The sequence below is a fragment of the Lithobates pipiens genome, unplaced genomic scaffold (genome assembly GCF_037356315.1).
Source record: "Lithobates pipiens isolate NorthernLeopardFrog02 unplaced genomic scaffold, aLitPip1_a1.2 Scaffold_3, whole genome shotgun sequence".
Lineage (NCBI taxonomy): Eukaryota > Metazoa > Chordata > Amphibia > Anura > Ranidae > Lithobates > Lithobates pipiens.
This window is the reverse complement of record NW_027507790.1, coordinates 232,751,980-232,768,003: the sequence shown is the minus strand read 5'-3', so window position 1 is coordinate 232,768,003 and position 16,024 is coordinate 232,751,980. Positions and strand designations below refer to the sequence as shown.

General features: G+C 40.4%; 1 protein-coding gene across 1 annotated transcript in view; it reads right to left on the bottom strand.

Annotated features, from left to right (window-relative positions):
• The window catches only part of ADAMTS12 (ADAM metallopeptidase with thrombospondin type 1 motif 12), a 678,211-nt gene that overhangs the window by 176,233 nt on the left and 485,954 nt on the right, over positions 1-16,024 (bottom strand). Inside the window, exon 14 of the mRNA XM_077462890.1 lies at positions 6,662-6,782. Coding sequence (XP_077319016.1) covers positions 6,662-6,782 — 121 coding nt within the window. The remainder of the gene's footprint in view (positions 1-6,661; positions 6,783-16,024) is intronic.

Here is a 16,024-nt window from a genome sequence, read left to right as displayed (position 1 = left end):
GCTATTGGCTGAGACCTGTGAATGGGAGGAGTGGCCACCTTTAAGGACGGAGGTGGGAGTGTGCGTGGTATCGCTGCTGAGGACGTCTCTGACGAAACGCGTACAGCGTCATTACGCACACACGTCACTTCCGGTGCGCCTGGATCCGCTGGAACGCAGCCTGGAACGCACGCCGCGCGTTCAGGGGAATTGTCTCTACGACGGACCGGCGAGTTGAATATTTGGGCTGAAGTTAGTGGGAACAAGCCCGATAAACTTTCTGAAAATTTCTTTTAACATTAACGTTTTTCCTTTTTGGTTTTTTAACCTACGGAGCTCCATTCCTAACCCAAACTAAGCCTGATAAACGGCCCCCAGAGGAGACCATCATTTAACCCCACTATAGTAAGGGGACTGTAGCACTGGGGGAATAGGGCTCTTTGGGATTAAGTGCAGATACTCTGCAGACTTATGTAAAGGACCGTAGGAGATTCTGTTTTTTTATTTTTTTTATTTTTATTTATTTATTTTTTTCATAATTGGTGAACTTTTGGTACATATATAAAGAAAATCCATTTTTGCATTCCTGAATCAGTGCTTTATATTGCATCTGTTCTTTTTACTTTTTATTTATTTTTTATATTTTATATTGTCTCTTTTTTTGCTGAAAAAGGGTTGTTACATTACATCTTTTTGAGCCGTATAACACAAGTTATATACGGTGTATGCTGATGCATGGACTGTTAGACTGCATCTTGCATAAAAAACCCCCTTTTTTCTGCACAGAGTGTTGTATAAAGGTTTTTTTGCAATAAAATATTTTTTGTAATAAAATATTTTTAAGTGGAAATTAGCCTCCTAAAATTTCTACATAACTAAAAATACCTGCTTTTTAAAGAAGAATATCAGATTGTTCTCCCTTCTTTCCCAATTATAATCAAAAATACTACACCATGAGGGTATTCTCTTCTATTTGAGGAAATCACTATTGGATATAAGGACTTACCTGCATCTCTTTAAAAGACCTTGAGAAGGACCTATTGGAGATATAACTGGATGGTGGAATCTTCGGACAAACAGGATACAGATTACAGGCGTTTAACCCCCTAGGGGGTGAATGGATCTGGTGAGTGGGGATCCTTGAGGGGGAACGAGCACGAAAGTCACTAATAAAGCGCAGGCAATCTCACGAAAGTCACCTTTCCTGTATTCTGAAGAGGCGTAATTGCATTGATACGGTTATAGAAGACTCAATGTGGACTGATATTTATACTGCTTATTTTTGACATATATTGGGCTCACTTGACCCTTTCACACTCTCACATGCTCGTGGATTGGTGTATAGACCACCGGATATAACTGGACTTTTCGCACATTTTTTGTCTTTTTTGATTTTTTGTTTACTGTATAAAAAAATTTTTTTGGATATTTTTGCATGAGGAAACCTTGTGCTTCCTCCTTTTACACTTATTAATATAAGGAGATCTGGTGTATTTAATATGTAATAACTAGCACAAAGAATGTATATGATAGTTTTCTTCCCCAATTAGGAAGAGGTTTGGCACTGGTAAACACTAAAACTGTTGGGGGCTCTTTTCTCCCCCTTTTCTCCTGTGTTTTTTTCTGTTTTTTTCTGTATTTTTTGGCTTTTTTTTCTGTATTTTTTGGCTTTTTGTTTGAAGTTAGGCTTTTTCACGGCAGAGGCCTCTACCAATCACTTTTTATTTTATTTTATTTTATTTTGATTTCTTGTATGTATATCTTTTTGATTGGAGATTCTTAATGAAACTATAGTGGCACTATTTCACTTAGGTGATACAAAGTGGGGTGCAATCAGTTTTTGCCTTGAGTTTTAGGTGTTGGATATATGGGGTGTTGTTGAGATAAAATACGGAATACGGGTTTAATGCACATAGTCCCTGGGGACACGTTAAGGTGATAGATAGACATAAAAGGTTTGAGTAAGCAAAGAGTGCTATTGGAATTAACTGGGTGGAGGTAGCGCCAATAACCTTTAATCAAGAATCATTCCATTAATGCAGGTTGTTTAGTGCAGCCTTCGCATATTAGGGTGGCAGCAACCTCATAAAATAAAGAAAGCTTATACTTAATTTTTTAATAAGACAAAAATTAGATAGAAGAATTGTAACCAATAAAAAACTATATAGAACACAAGGTCACAGGTATAAATTAATACCTATACATATTCCTGCTGATCAAGACCTATTCCATAGGCGCGGCTTTACTTGTATAACAAACATGTTATACTTACCTCCACTGTGCAGCTCGTTTTGCACAGAGTGGTCCCGAACCTGCTCTTCTGGGGTCCCTCGGCGGCTGTCTCTGCTTCCTCCCGCAAGTACTTCTCACGTTCATGCGAGCTCCCTTCCATGGTAAGAAGCACTTGCGGGCTAGCTCCCATGATACAGCTGGTGTCATGTCAAATAGTGTCCCCCGTTGGATAGTGTCTGCTGTGTACTGTGCATGCGCAGTACACAGGACAAGCAGATTCTGAAAATATCCGAAGATGAACGGCGCCTGCACCGTGAGTCTAGGTTCAAGCCCCATCATCCAAGTGGACATAGAGTTAGAATAAAAAGAGCCAAGCGAAACAAGGCCATGCCGAAGCGTGGCAAGCGAAGCAAGCCCACGAGGGCCCTCTAATATGTGCAGCCCTATGTCCACTTGGATGGTGGGGCTTGCACCTGGACTCACGGTGCAGGCGCCGTCCATCTTCAGAGATTTTTCAAATCTCCTTGTACTCTGTACTGCGCAGGCGCTGCTTTCAATCCATCCACTCCATGCCAATCAGAGGCCAGGCTGAGCGGCGAAGAGGACTCCAGGGCGAGCGCGGGACTTTTGAGGGGTCAGGTAATAAAACGGGGGGGGGGGGGGATTGGGCGTGCTGGCACTGTTATAGAATGCATTAAGGTGAAAAATATTTACCTTTACAACCCCTTTAAAGTAGAACTATATATGAAACTTTTTTCTTTTCATTTTGGAGAGTAAGGGAGGTTTATAAAACCAGTTAACATTTTTTTGCCATCTGCACCCCATAAGGTAATTTAACTTAACTTCCTGTCCCATAACCAAAACAGGAAATGAGAGTATATCCCTACAAACCAAGGAAATCCCTTGGGGCCTCCCAGGTCACCAGAACTAGTGCCCCCATTGGAAGATTTCCCCTCTATTACTTTTTTGGAAACAACCAGGGCGTACTGACCATTGAGCCACTCTGGCACTGCCCGAGGGCCCCGAGCCACTAGGGGGCCCCATCAGGCTTCCTCAGTAAAACCAGGGACAGTATGTAAAAATCTGTGTTTTTTTTACATCTGTCTCTGAAATGTCCCTTACCGACATCCTTTTGGTCTAAAAATCCCAAGATTATAGCTTCCCCACCTCTCCAGTACCTTCTCAGCCAATAGAAACATGTATGTGTATACATGTATGTGTATACTGTGTGTGTGTGGCCCCATAAACTCTGATTGCCTGGGGCCCCATAATCTCCTATTGCCTGGGGGCCCCATGAGTTGTCAGTCCACCCCTGGAAACAACCCAAAATTTGGGATTTTCTTTTGCTTTTTACGTTCAAAGATGATGATAAACAGGACAAATTGAGATGGTGAATCTTCCCAAGGGGGACACAGACAGCAATACAAATCCAATAGGTTTTCTAATCCATTCTCACTCTGTCAAAATAAAAAAATAAATAAAAATTGTCAATAGTTATACTTTAACCGCTTCCGGACCGCCCACAGTACATATACTGCTGCAGGGCGGCCCGTCTGCACAAAATCGTGTACCTGTACGTGATTTTGTACATGCGGAGTAGGGGGTGCATGCTCTCGCAGTGATTGGACACAGCAGCAGCGAATTAGCGGGGTCGGTGGCCGTGATGGCCACCGCAACCTGCCAATCCATCACAGGAGACGCAGAGCAGCGGTATGCCTGTGTAAACAAGGCACACTGCTGATCTGTCAGTGAGGAAATGAGCTAAGCTGAAACAAAATCTCTGGTTTCCTCCAGTGTAACACTGTCCCCTACAGTTAGAAGGCAAGGTCAGATTTGTCCACCATAATGCCGCAGTCCCGCTAAAAATCGCTGATCGCTGGCATTAAAAAAAAAAAAATGCCATAAATCGAACCCATAGTTTGTAGACACGATAACTTTTGCGCAAATCAATCCATAAACGCTTATTGGGAATTTTTTTTTACCAACAATATGTAGCAGAATAAATATTGGCCTACACTGATGAACAAATTAGATTTTTACATATTTTTATTGGGAATGTTTTATAGCAGAAAGTAAGAAATATTGGGGGTTATTTCCGAAAGGCAATTCCCCGGAGAGTACACATGGAAGTGCAGTCGCTGTAGATCCAAAGGGGACATGCAAACAAAATAAAAAATAGCATTTTAGCTTGCACATGATTGGATGGTAAAATCAGCAGAGCTTCCCCTCATTTCAGATCTACCCCTTAGATTTACAGCGACTGCAATTCCAAGTGCACGTGTAGTGTAAAGTGGATTTGCCTTTCAAAAATAACCCCCATTATTTTTTTATTCAAAATTGCTGCTTTTTTTTGTTTATAGCGCAAACAATAAAAACCGCAGAGGTGATCAAATACCACCAAAAGATTTGTTGGAAAAAAAGGACATCAATTGTATTTGGGTACAACGTTGCAGGACCGCACAATTTTCTGTTAAAGCAATGCAGTGCCGTATCACAAAAAAATTACCTGGTCAGGAAGCGGGTAAAACCTTCCTGGGGCTGAAGTGGTTAACCACTTCCCACCCGGCCAATGCACATATACGGCTGGGTGGGAGCCGTCTACTTCTGATAGGACGTTCAGGAACGTCCATCAGAAGAAGCGGGATCGCGCGCGCGCGGATGCGCCCGTGTCACCCGGACACAGCGCATCTCAGATCGGCAGGAGGGCTCTCTGATTGGCCCTCCTGATCACATGACGGCCGTGTCCAATCACGGCCGTCATGTGATGTAAACAAACAGCCGGTTGCTAGGCAATCGGCTCCTCCTCTCCTCACACGGAAGTCATCGCTGAGGAGAGGAGAGGAGAGCAGATCGCTGCAGCCGGCTGATGATCAGTGAGTATGAGCTGTTTTTTACAGCTTTTTACTCACTGATCACCAGTCTAGTGTAATACACAACACACCACACAGTATAAACACAGTCCCCACATATGTCCGCAAAACATACATGTCCCCAAATAATAAAAACACATGTCCCTAATAATAAAAACATGTCCCCCACATATGTCCCACTAAAATCACATGTCCCAATGATTATCTGCACACATATATACGTGATCACCTGCACACATATGTACATGATCATTTGCGTACATATGTCCGTGATCACACAAACCAATTATTATACACTTAACGGAATTTTTTTTACCAAAAACATGTAGCAGAATACAATTTGGCTTAAATTTATGACAAAATTTGATTTTATTGGATTTCTTTTAAAATAGAAAAAAGAAAATATTGTTTTTTTTCCAAATTTCCGCTTTTTTGCGCTTATATCGCAAAAAATAAAAACTGAGTCGTGAATAAATACCACCAAAATAAAGCTCTATTTGTGCGAACAAAATGATAAAAATTTCATTTGGGTACAGTGTAGCATGACCGCGCAATTGTCACTGAAAGCGCTAGAGCGATGAAAGCTGAAAATTGGGCTGGGAAGGAAGGGGGCGAAAGTGCCCTGTATTGAAGTGGTTAATGCTCAAATAGTTGTGTATGACACATTTTAGGTCATTTTATATTGGGGCAATATCTGATCCATTAATTTCTTCCATTCTCCCAGATTAGGGGAGGTTGGTCTCTTCCATGATCAGAGAATAGTTTTCTTTCTTTTTGCATTAAACAATAGGAGGTGTTTGTCATGAGAGTCATTTGAAGATCCTCTAATAAAGGTCCGACAGAACGAATCTGCCGGACAATTCGATCATGTGTGGGCTTCATCTGACTTTTGCTGTCTAAAAATCAGATGGACTTTAGATTTAAAACATGTTTCAAATCTTTCTGACGAACTCGAGTCCGGTTGAAAAATCTGCTCGTCTGCATGCTAGTCCGACGGACGAAAACCGACGCTAGGGCAGCTATTGACTACCTTTATATGCAGATTTAAAGCATAAGATAGAAATTAGGTCAAAACATTTGTGTATGCACGTAAAACTTATAAACCTTGTTTTACATTTCTTATAGGTGATCATATAGCCTCTGTTCTCAGCTGCATAAGGAGTTTAGAGAGCTGGATGAAGAGAAACAGCAGTACACTGGTCTTTCCATGGGGTACAGGTTGTCTGATCATTGGAGAAGAGCGGGCTTAGATCTCAGCTCAGCTAGAGAACTTGCCATTCTGCACTCTCATGCCTAGTGTGGTCAGGTTTTATTAGGAAATCAGAAGGAACTGGCAAGGTCACCAGCTATTTTACACCAAGGAAACAATACAGAAAGAATAGGAGACTTTTCCTAAGAACACGGTACAGCAGGCACATATCAGGAATATGAAATGTTGGGATTACAAATTATTTTATTGTTTCTTAAAATTAACAAAATGAAAATGTTTCTACTGCTTAAAGTTCATATCTTCACGCCTTTATGGAAAGATCACAAACTGTGGCTGTGTAACAAATGTAAAAAAAGGAAAGAATAATTACCGAATCCATCACTTTGATCAAATGTTTTTGTGATTGTCTGGCAGCTTGAGCCGTCTCCCAGGCAGATCCCACATCGATCCTCGGTGGCGTTTGAATTTATTTCGTAGTCACAGCCAATCCTCTAAAGGAAAAATAATGTTACAGGCTGTCAGCTGCAATGATGCTAAAACACAATTATATTAGATTAAAAATGTCAAGTGGATTAAAGTACCATTCAGCTTTGCATTTTAACTATAAACTCCTGGCACAAGTCATATCGCTTAACAAAAAGCTGAATGTGAGCCAAATACTCAAGGCAAGTACAAACCACAAAGCCCCGCAGAACCACACAAACATGACCATCCAAAAACTAGCGGTGTTTCTATCGGCTATGAGATAATATTAATCAATTGACTTGAGTGTACTACAGATTTACAGTTTAAAGGAGCCCTGTCACTAGACAAAACATCTATCTACAGGCATTTTATGTCATAGACCAACACAAAGTGGCACATAATTGTGAAGTGGAAGGAAAATGATGAATGGTTTTCAATTTTTTTTTTTACAAATAAATATGTGAAAAGTGTGGGGTACATTTGTATTCAGAGTCAATACTTTGTAGAACCCTCTTTCACTGCAATTACAGCTGCAAGTCTTTTTGGGGATGTGTCTACCAGCTTTGCACATCTAGAGAGTGACATTTTTGCCCATTCTTCTTTGTAAAATAGCTCAAGCTCTGTCAGATTGGATGGAGAGCATCTGTGAACAGCAATTTTCAAGTCTTGCCACAGATTCTCAATTGTATTTAGGTCTGGACTTTGAATGGCCATTCTAAGACATGAATGTGCTTTGATCTAAACCATTCCATTGTATCTCTGGCTGTATGTTTAGGGTCATTGCCCTGCTGGAAGGTGAACCTCCGCCCCAGTCTCAAGTCTTTTGCAGACGCTAACAGGTTTTCATCTAAGATTACTCTGTATTTGGCTCCATCCATCTTCCCATCAACTCTGACCAGCTTCTCTGTCCCTGCTAAAGAAACGCATCCCCACAACATGATGCTGCCACCACCATGTTTCATGGTGGGGATGGTGTGTTCAGGGTGATGTGCTGTGTTAGTTTTCCGTCACACATAGTGTTTTGCTTTTAGGCCAAAATGTTGCATTTTGGTCTAAATTTTTGGCTTTCTTCTTGCCATTCTTCCATAAAGGCCATATTTGTAGAGTGCATGACAAATAGTTGTCCTGTGGACAGATTCTCCCACCTGAGCTGTGGATCTGCAGCTCCTCCAGAGTTACCATGGGCCTCTTGGCTGCTTCTCTGATTAATGCTCTCCTTGCCCGGCCTGTCAGTTTAGGTGGACGACCATGTCTTGGTAGGCTTTCAGTTCTGCCATACTCTTTCCATTTTCGGATGATGGATTGAACAGTGCTCTGTGAGATGTTCAAAGCTTGGACATTTTTTTTATAACCTAACCCTGCTTTAAACTTCTCCACAACTTTATCCTTGGCCTTTCTGGTGTGTTCCTTGGCCTTCATGGTGCTGTGTGTTCACTTAGGTTCTCTAACAAACCTCCGAGGGCTTCACAGAACAGCTGTATTTATACTGAGAATACATGACACACAGGTGGACTCTATTTACTAATTAGGTGACTTCGTAAGGCAATTGGTTCCACTAGATTTTCATTAGGGGTATTAGTGTAAAGGGGGCTGAATACAAATGTCCACCACAGTTTTCACATATTTATTTTTACAAAAAAATTAAACCTGTTTATCATTTTCCTTCCACTTCACAATTATGTGCCACTTTGTGTTGGTCTATTTCATAAAATCCCAATCAAATATATTTACATTTTTGGTTGTAACATGACAAAATGTGGAAAATTTCAAGGGGTATGAATACTTTTTCAAGGCACTGTATATTCTTTAGAATTCTTACATCATGTAAGAATTTTTACTTCCTCATTCAGCAGTAGGAATGGATTCCTGGGATACACTGTGTAGCAGCTGATTGGAGGAAAGGCACACACACCCCCTCCACATTGGCAGAGGAATGAAAATACTTGCAGTGCTGTGCGGTGACAAGACAAGCTCTCTGCTAGTCTATTTATAGCACCCACCCCGACACAATTTTTCAGCTGCTTTTATCTCCCATGTCAAAGAACTTCAGCTGATAACTGAAGAATGAAACAGCAGAAAGACACAGAGCATAGGGCTTTGGAGAGAGAGATTAGTAAACACTGCAGATATATATATATATCCAGGTCAGATTTCATGAATTGGGTTTACATCCACTTTAAGGTGCCAGATTGAAAGGCTGCACATTGTATAAATTGCAACTGTGCCACATGTTTTACAATATAACAATTTGGAATTGCTTAAAGCGGACCTTCGTCCTATAAACAACCTATTTTCACCTGCACCCTATCCCCACTCTCACATTAGGATGTATTTTTTAAGGGTATCTAACATTTTTGTGCTGCAGTGCAACACTTCCTTCTTTCTTGCCTTGGAAAAAATGTTGTTTACCCCCTCCCCTCCCCCCGCTCCTGTGATGCCCACATGTCACAGCCCTGGAGGTGGTTTCACTGACAGGCGAACACATGTGACAGAGAGAAAGAAGAGCGCAGTTCGATTAACACGGACTGCAAAAGGGGTTACTTTGAGCACCAAAAAATATTTCAAAATGAGGTTAATTCATACAAAGATTATATTTTATTTTTAGGTTTTAAATATCATCATTAACCATACTTAAATTACTAAGACACCAAGGGCAATTCATAAAGAATACCCATATACTAAATAGACAGTACATATATCGTGAAAGACAGACTACAGACAGAACATAAATAACACACACAACAAACACAGAAAATGACGCTGGTCCGGACCAATTATTGCTAGTTGCCGTGAAGGATTATGGTAAACGAATTAGAAATATTGATTGGACTCATGTGCTGTGGCATGTTATTGCCATCATCCCTGAAATAGTGAATACAATAGATCAAACCTCAAATTTGGTTGGGATTTTTAAGGCAATGAAAAAAATATACTAAATATATAAAAAAAAGTAATTTTTATTACAAATACAAAGACAAAATACAACAAAAGAAAAAAGTTCCATAAAATAACATAGTTTTGCTAGCATATGTGTGAAGCATAAAACGATACCACATGCATAAATTTATGCGGCAAAGCAAGCGGCTATTTTTCCTACGCGTTTCGAAAATATGTGTATATAGTTTCTTCTTCAGGGAAGCCACTTTCTGTAAGCACATAACAAGCAATGAATATATCAAAAAATACATTTACAAACTTAACTTGACATAATATGTTTGAATCCCAACACTTGAATACTCACATGTTTGTTAATACCTGGAGGACATTTTTCTCATTATTTGGCTCCGCCCAAAAGCAAAAAAGACGGGCCAAAAAAGAAAAAAATATTGAACCAATGATGAAGATGGTCTGCTATATTGTCACCACACTGCAAAGCCCCAGAATCCGAAAGGATTGCACCACTCACTGGCCGACCACACGCCGGTCGTTATCGTTTCGAATGTGGATTAATTTTGGCAGTACAGAAAGAGTCCTCTGCTGTTGGTAGTATAGCACACATAACCCGCACGAGCAAACAAAAGCTTTCCAGAACACCGGTCATCCATGTAGAGGAGAAGTATTTGGTTTTTTGAAAAAGGAAAAGCACTCCGTATGCCAAGCTGCATCCACTGTCTCCAACCTATGCAAGGTTCGTCCAGCGTCCGGATGTGACGTCACATCCGGACGCTGGACGAACCGATAACATAGGTTGGAGACAGTGGATGCAGCTTGGCATACTCTGTGGATTTTACAAAACTCGGCTTGGTATAGCCAATGACATACCTGCTTAGCAAGTTCTGAAAGACTAGACATTTTTATTCTTACAGCGAATTGAACAACAGGTCCCAGGAGGGCAGCGGTAACGTATGTGATGTATTCATTGATATTTTAAACCTTTTGTTGGATTATTGGGATACCGCAGCGTTTATTGATATAATCAAAAAGATTAGCCTCCGGGCCTGAAAAACTCAGTCGGTGTGTATTATACTAGCCATTTGTGGCTTCCTGGAACAGATATTTGTTTTGGAGAAAAATACTTTTTTGAAACAAAGTAGCTTAACCTTAGCCGAAAACCCATGGAAATTGTTTACATTAACATTGGAGAATGAACTTTATATTTACAGTGCCTTACGAAAGTATTCGGCCCCCTTGAACTTTTAAACCTTTTGCCACATTTCAGGCTTCAAACATAAAGATATAACATTTTTATTTTTTGTGAGGAATCACCAACAAGTGGGACACAATTGTGAAGTGGAACGAAATCTATTGGATTTTTGAAACTTTTTTAACTAACAAAAAAATGAAAAGTGGGGCGTGCAAAATTATTCGGCCCCCTTGCGTTAATAATTTGTAGAGCCACCTTTTGCTGCGATTACAGCTGCAAGTCGCTTGGGGTATGTCTCTATCAGTTTTGCACATCGAGAGACTGAAATTCTTGCCCATTCTTCCTTGCAAAACAGCTCGAGCTCAGTGAGGTTGGATGGAGAGCATTTGTGAACAGCAGTTTTCAGCTCTTTCCACAGATTCTCGATTGGATTCAGGTCTGGACTTTGACTTGGCCATTCTAACACCTGGATACGTTTATTTGTGAACCATTCCTTTGGAGATTTTGCTGTATGTTTGGGATCATTGTCTTGTTGGAAGATAAATCTCCGTCCCAGTTTCAGGTCTTTTGCAGACTCCAACAGGTTTTCATCTAGAATGGTCCTGTATTTGGCTGCATCCATCTTTCCCTCAATTTTAACCATCTTCCCTGTCCCTGCTGAAGAAAAGCAGGCCCAAACCATGATGCTGCCACCACCATGTTTGACAGTGGGGATGGTGTGTTGAGGGTGATGAGCTGTGTTGCTTTTACGCTAAACATATTGTTTTGCATTGTGGGCAAAAAGTTCGATTTTGGTTTCATCTGACCAGAGCATCTTCTTCCACATGTTTGGTGTGTCTCCCAGGTGGCTTGTGGCAAACTCTAGACAAGACTTTTTATGGATATCTTTGATAAATGGGTTTCTTCTTGCCACTCTTCCATAAAGGCCAGATTTGTGCAGTGTATGACTGATTGTTGTCCTATGGACAGACTCTCCCACCTCAGCTGTAGTTCTCTGCAGTTCATCCAGAGTGATCATGGGCCTCTTGGCTGCATCTCTGATCAGTCTTCTCCTTGTCTGAGCTGAAAGTTTAGAGGGACGGCCAGGTCTTGGTAGATTTGCAGTGGTCTGATACTCCTTCCATTTCAAAATGATCGCTTGCACAGTGCTCCTTGGGATGTTTAAAGCTTGGGAAATCTTTTTGTATCCAAATCCGGCTTTAAACTTCTCCAGTATTACGGACCTGCCTGGGGTGTTCCTTGGTCTTCATGATGCTCTCTGCGCTTTCGACAGAACCCTGAGACTATCACAGAGCAGGTGCATTTATACAGAGACTTGATTACACACAGGTGGATTCTATTTATCACCATCAGTCATTTAGGACAACATTGAATCATTCAGAGATCCTCGCTGAACTTCTGGAGTGAGTTTGCTGCACTGAAAGTAAAGGGGCCGAATAATTTTGCACGCACCACTTTTCAGTTTTTTATTTGCTAAAAAAGTTTCAAAAATCCAATAGATTTTGTTCCACTTCACAATTGTGTCCCACTTGTTGATGATTCTTCACAAAAAATAAAAATTTTATATCTTTATGTTTGAAGCCTGAAATGTGGCAAAAGGTTGAAAAGTTCAAGGGGGCCGCATACTTTCGCAAGGCACTGTATAATTAGCAAATGAACACTCTGTTACAAATCCAGCTAGTAACCAGGCTGATAGTAATAGCCGTAATTCAATATTAGTTTCTCCCCCTTAGCGTGCTGTTGATTGCCTGGTAAACATCTAGAGACAATGTGAGCATTTCTCCAGGTCTAATTCGTTTACCATAATCCTTCACGCCAACTGGCAACAATTGGTCCGGACCAGCGTCATTTTCTGTGTTTGTTGTGTGTGTTATTTATGTTCTGTCTGTAGTCTGTCTTTCACGATATATGTACTGTCTATTTAGTATATGGGTATTCTTTATGAATTGCCCTTGGTGTCTTAGTAATTTAAGTATGGTTAATGATGATATTTAAAACCTAAAAATAAAATATAATCTTTCTATGAATTAACCTCATTTTGAAATATTTTTTGGTGCCCAAAGTAACCCCTTTTGCAGTCCGTGTTAATCGAACTGCGCTCTTCTTTCTATATGCTATTTGGTTACGGCATCAATACCTTAATCAAGGATTCATTAGGGGTTGAATGAAATTAACCCTTTATTAGTGGACAAACTTGCACCTTTTTTCCTTTTTCCCTAAAATCAATTTACTGTTGAACACATGTGACAGGATTCCACAGTTTGGCTGCGCGGCTTTGTCAGGACCCAGAAAGCTGTGCACTCACAGGGGCTTTCCTATGTATGCGCGAAGATAGAGCAGGTGTGGAACCCTCAGATCTCAGGGGGGGCGAGCATGCATGAAGATAGAGCAGGTATAGAAGTCTCAGATCTCAGGGGGGCCGAGTATGTCAGAAGATGGAGCAGGTATAGAAGTCTCAGATCTCAGGGGGGCCGAGCATGCACAGATGAGCCGCAGGGCTCTGCTGGGACCCGAAGACCAGGCACAGACTTTAGGACATCTGTGCACATGCCAGATTATCAAAGATCGTGGCACTGGAGGGCAGGGGTTAATTGGAGTGGGGTCATTATTATAGGAGCCAAAGTATATGTGAACCCTTACCTTCTAAAACAACCCATTCCGCTTAACCCCCAGTGTGCGCCGTGATTGACAACTCCCACGTGCGTACGTGGGAGTGAAGTCACGCGACTCCGGCCCTGACGGAAGGGGGCAAAGATGGACACAGCCTTCACAGGGGACAGCGCGAGCTTCATTTGCAGGTAAGTGTCACATAATGGGTTAGTATGCGTTGCATACTAGCCCATTATGCTTTTAATTTGCAGGGAGCAAAAGAGAAAGTAAAACCCATCGGGGTTTACTTCCTCTTTAAGCTACCTTTATTATATATGGATGGACACTGTAAACCCAATAGGGTACATTTCTAAAGCAGTGAATGTGAAATTCACCAAACATTTACTAAAAGTATACCTACATGGTGTATGAGGTACTTTCAGTGAATGTGCCAAATGTCACATCATTTATAAGTGTATCATATGTACCTTAAAGCTGTAGTTTAAGCTGCTTCTGTTTTATCTTTCCTGGTTCCTCCTTTCCCTTTCCATCAACATGTTAATGGCATTTTTTAAATAAAACCTTTGTGTTTTCATTATATTGATTGGTGACCCCTTTAGATCTACAGCCTGGCAGACACGAAACGTCATTTTATAGAAATATGAGAACAAGGCACTGAGTGGCATGAAGATTGCCATTTAATGGGATTAATAGATGAAATCAGCAGGCCTTGAAATTGCCTGAGTTATATGCCTTGTTAATCCTGACATTACAATTCCACGGCCATAGAGGGTGACCTGAGCAGGAACGTGGACATAGTACTAAACAATGGTCAGCCATGGCATGTTCTGTGCTGCTGAAATATGTAGCATGTACAGTGAATAATGCAACATAATTACGAATATATTATATTATTATATTATTTCTGCCTGCATTGATCCAAAGCATGCAGTGTTGCCAACTATTAGTTGTAAACTCATGGACAGTTTGTAGAAAACAACCTGATTTCCCCTGTTGTAAATGTGTCTGTGGGACAGGAGAAGCAGTCTGTAAATGTAGGAATGGGTGGCTGCAGCTGAGCCGAGTGTTTGTGACACTCTCACAGGGCACAGCAAACCCAAACTGCTCCTGCTTCTCCTGCCCCTGTTCTCTCTGTGTCTACCCATCCAGTACAAACTTTAATTCCCGGTATGCAGCTGTGCCTGAGAAATGGGATGTATAAAAAAGCAGCTGGCAGCAACATTGTGATTGTATGAATGATGCCGCTGCCTGAGCCACCAGATACCAGCCTCAGGTGACTGAACACCGAGCAGTGCCAGTGCACTAGAGATAGAAAGGCCTAGAAAAAAACATTGGTTAATAACAGGTTGTTTTCTGGTTTTGTTTTTCTGGAAAAATTGGAAAAAAAGTGTGGAATATGTTCATTTACAATGATAAATAATATATTACATAGTTATATAGTTAGTCTGGTTGAAAAAAGACACAACTCCATCTAGTTTAACCAATAAAAGGGTAAAAAATGTATATCAAATATAATATAACATACATCTAATATAAACATGTTAGATCATGGTATTCAAAATATATAACATGAAGACCTTCATGTTAAGGTAAAGGTTTCTAAAACATTATGCAAAGTCTTTAAATTATTGCAAGTTCTCTCAGCTAAAGAGAAGCAAATCCAGGAATACAATTCAAGTAGCACTGTATTTTTCAATGCAATTCTCAAAGAAGAGAGATAGGCATATCTGCCACTAGGGGTCACTCACTGCAGGAGAAAGGCTGCATTTTGCTTGTGGGCTCCATTTTTTACCTCCTACGGTTGGATGATTGTTGGAATACAGTAGATGATAGTTTCTGTCCTCCCAGGCTTTACTTGACTTGTAAAAGGGAAGATTTGTCTAACAAATTAGTTTATCTTTATAACACTTAAATGATTTATATTAATGTTTCCCATCATCACAGCATAATGTTCACCTATAGTCAGGTCAGTAAATAGAGTTTAGAAACATTTCCACAGTGCAATTTCTGCTGAGAGCAAAGCTGCATACAGATATTGAAAATAAATATTATTTTCCAAATGCTACAAAGATGACAAGACATATGCTGGCAAGTCAGAGGTGCCCTAAAGACATTAAAAAATACTTTATGAAATGAAATGATGAGGACCAGAATGAAAGTGTGATTAGCTTTTCTCTCCAGAGTTCTCATTCCAGAAACACTCTTTCTGCTGCTTCTGGATCATCACAACATGTTTCTTCACCAGCAGCATCTTCAAGTAAGAAAGTGTTGCAAACCATGGCCTCCCAAAAATACACAATCCCTTCATTTAAAGAGAAAATTATACCTGAAAATCAGGAGAACATCAATGAAGCTCTTCATAGAGCAATATATTCTTCTGGATCAGCATTGCCAATATCTGAGAATGCATACTGTATTGGCAGGACGATTTTACATTATTATGAGTGAAAGGAGGGTTCTCATGTATAGGTGAAATGTTCTTGTTATTCCATTTGTAATAAAAATATTTAAAAAGTAAGTTTAGTTTATTTACTGAATACGCTAGTTTTTAACACTTTTATTTCAAGCATAATA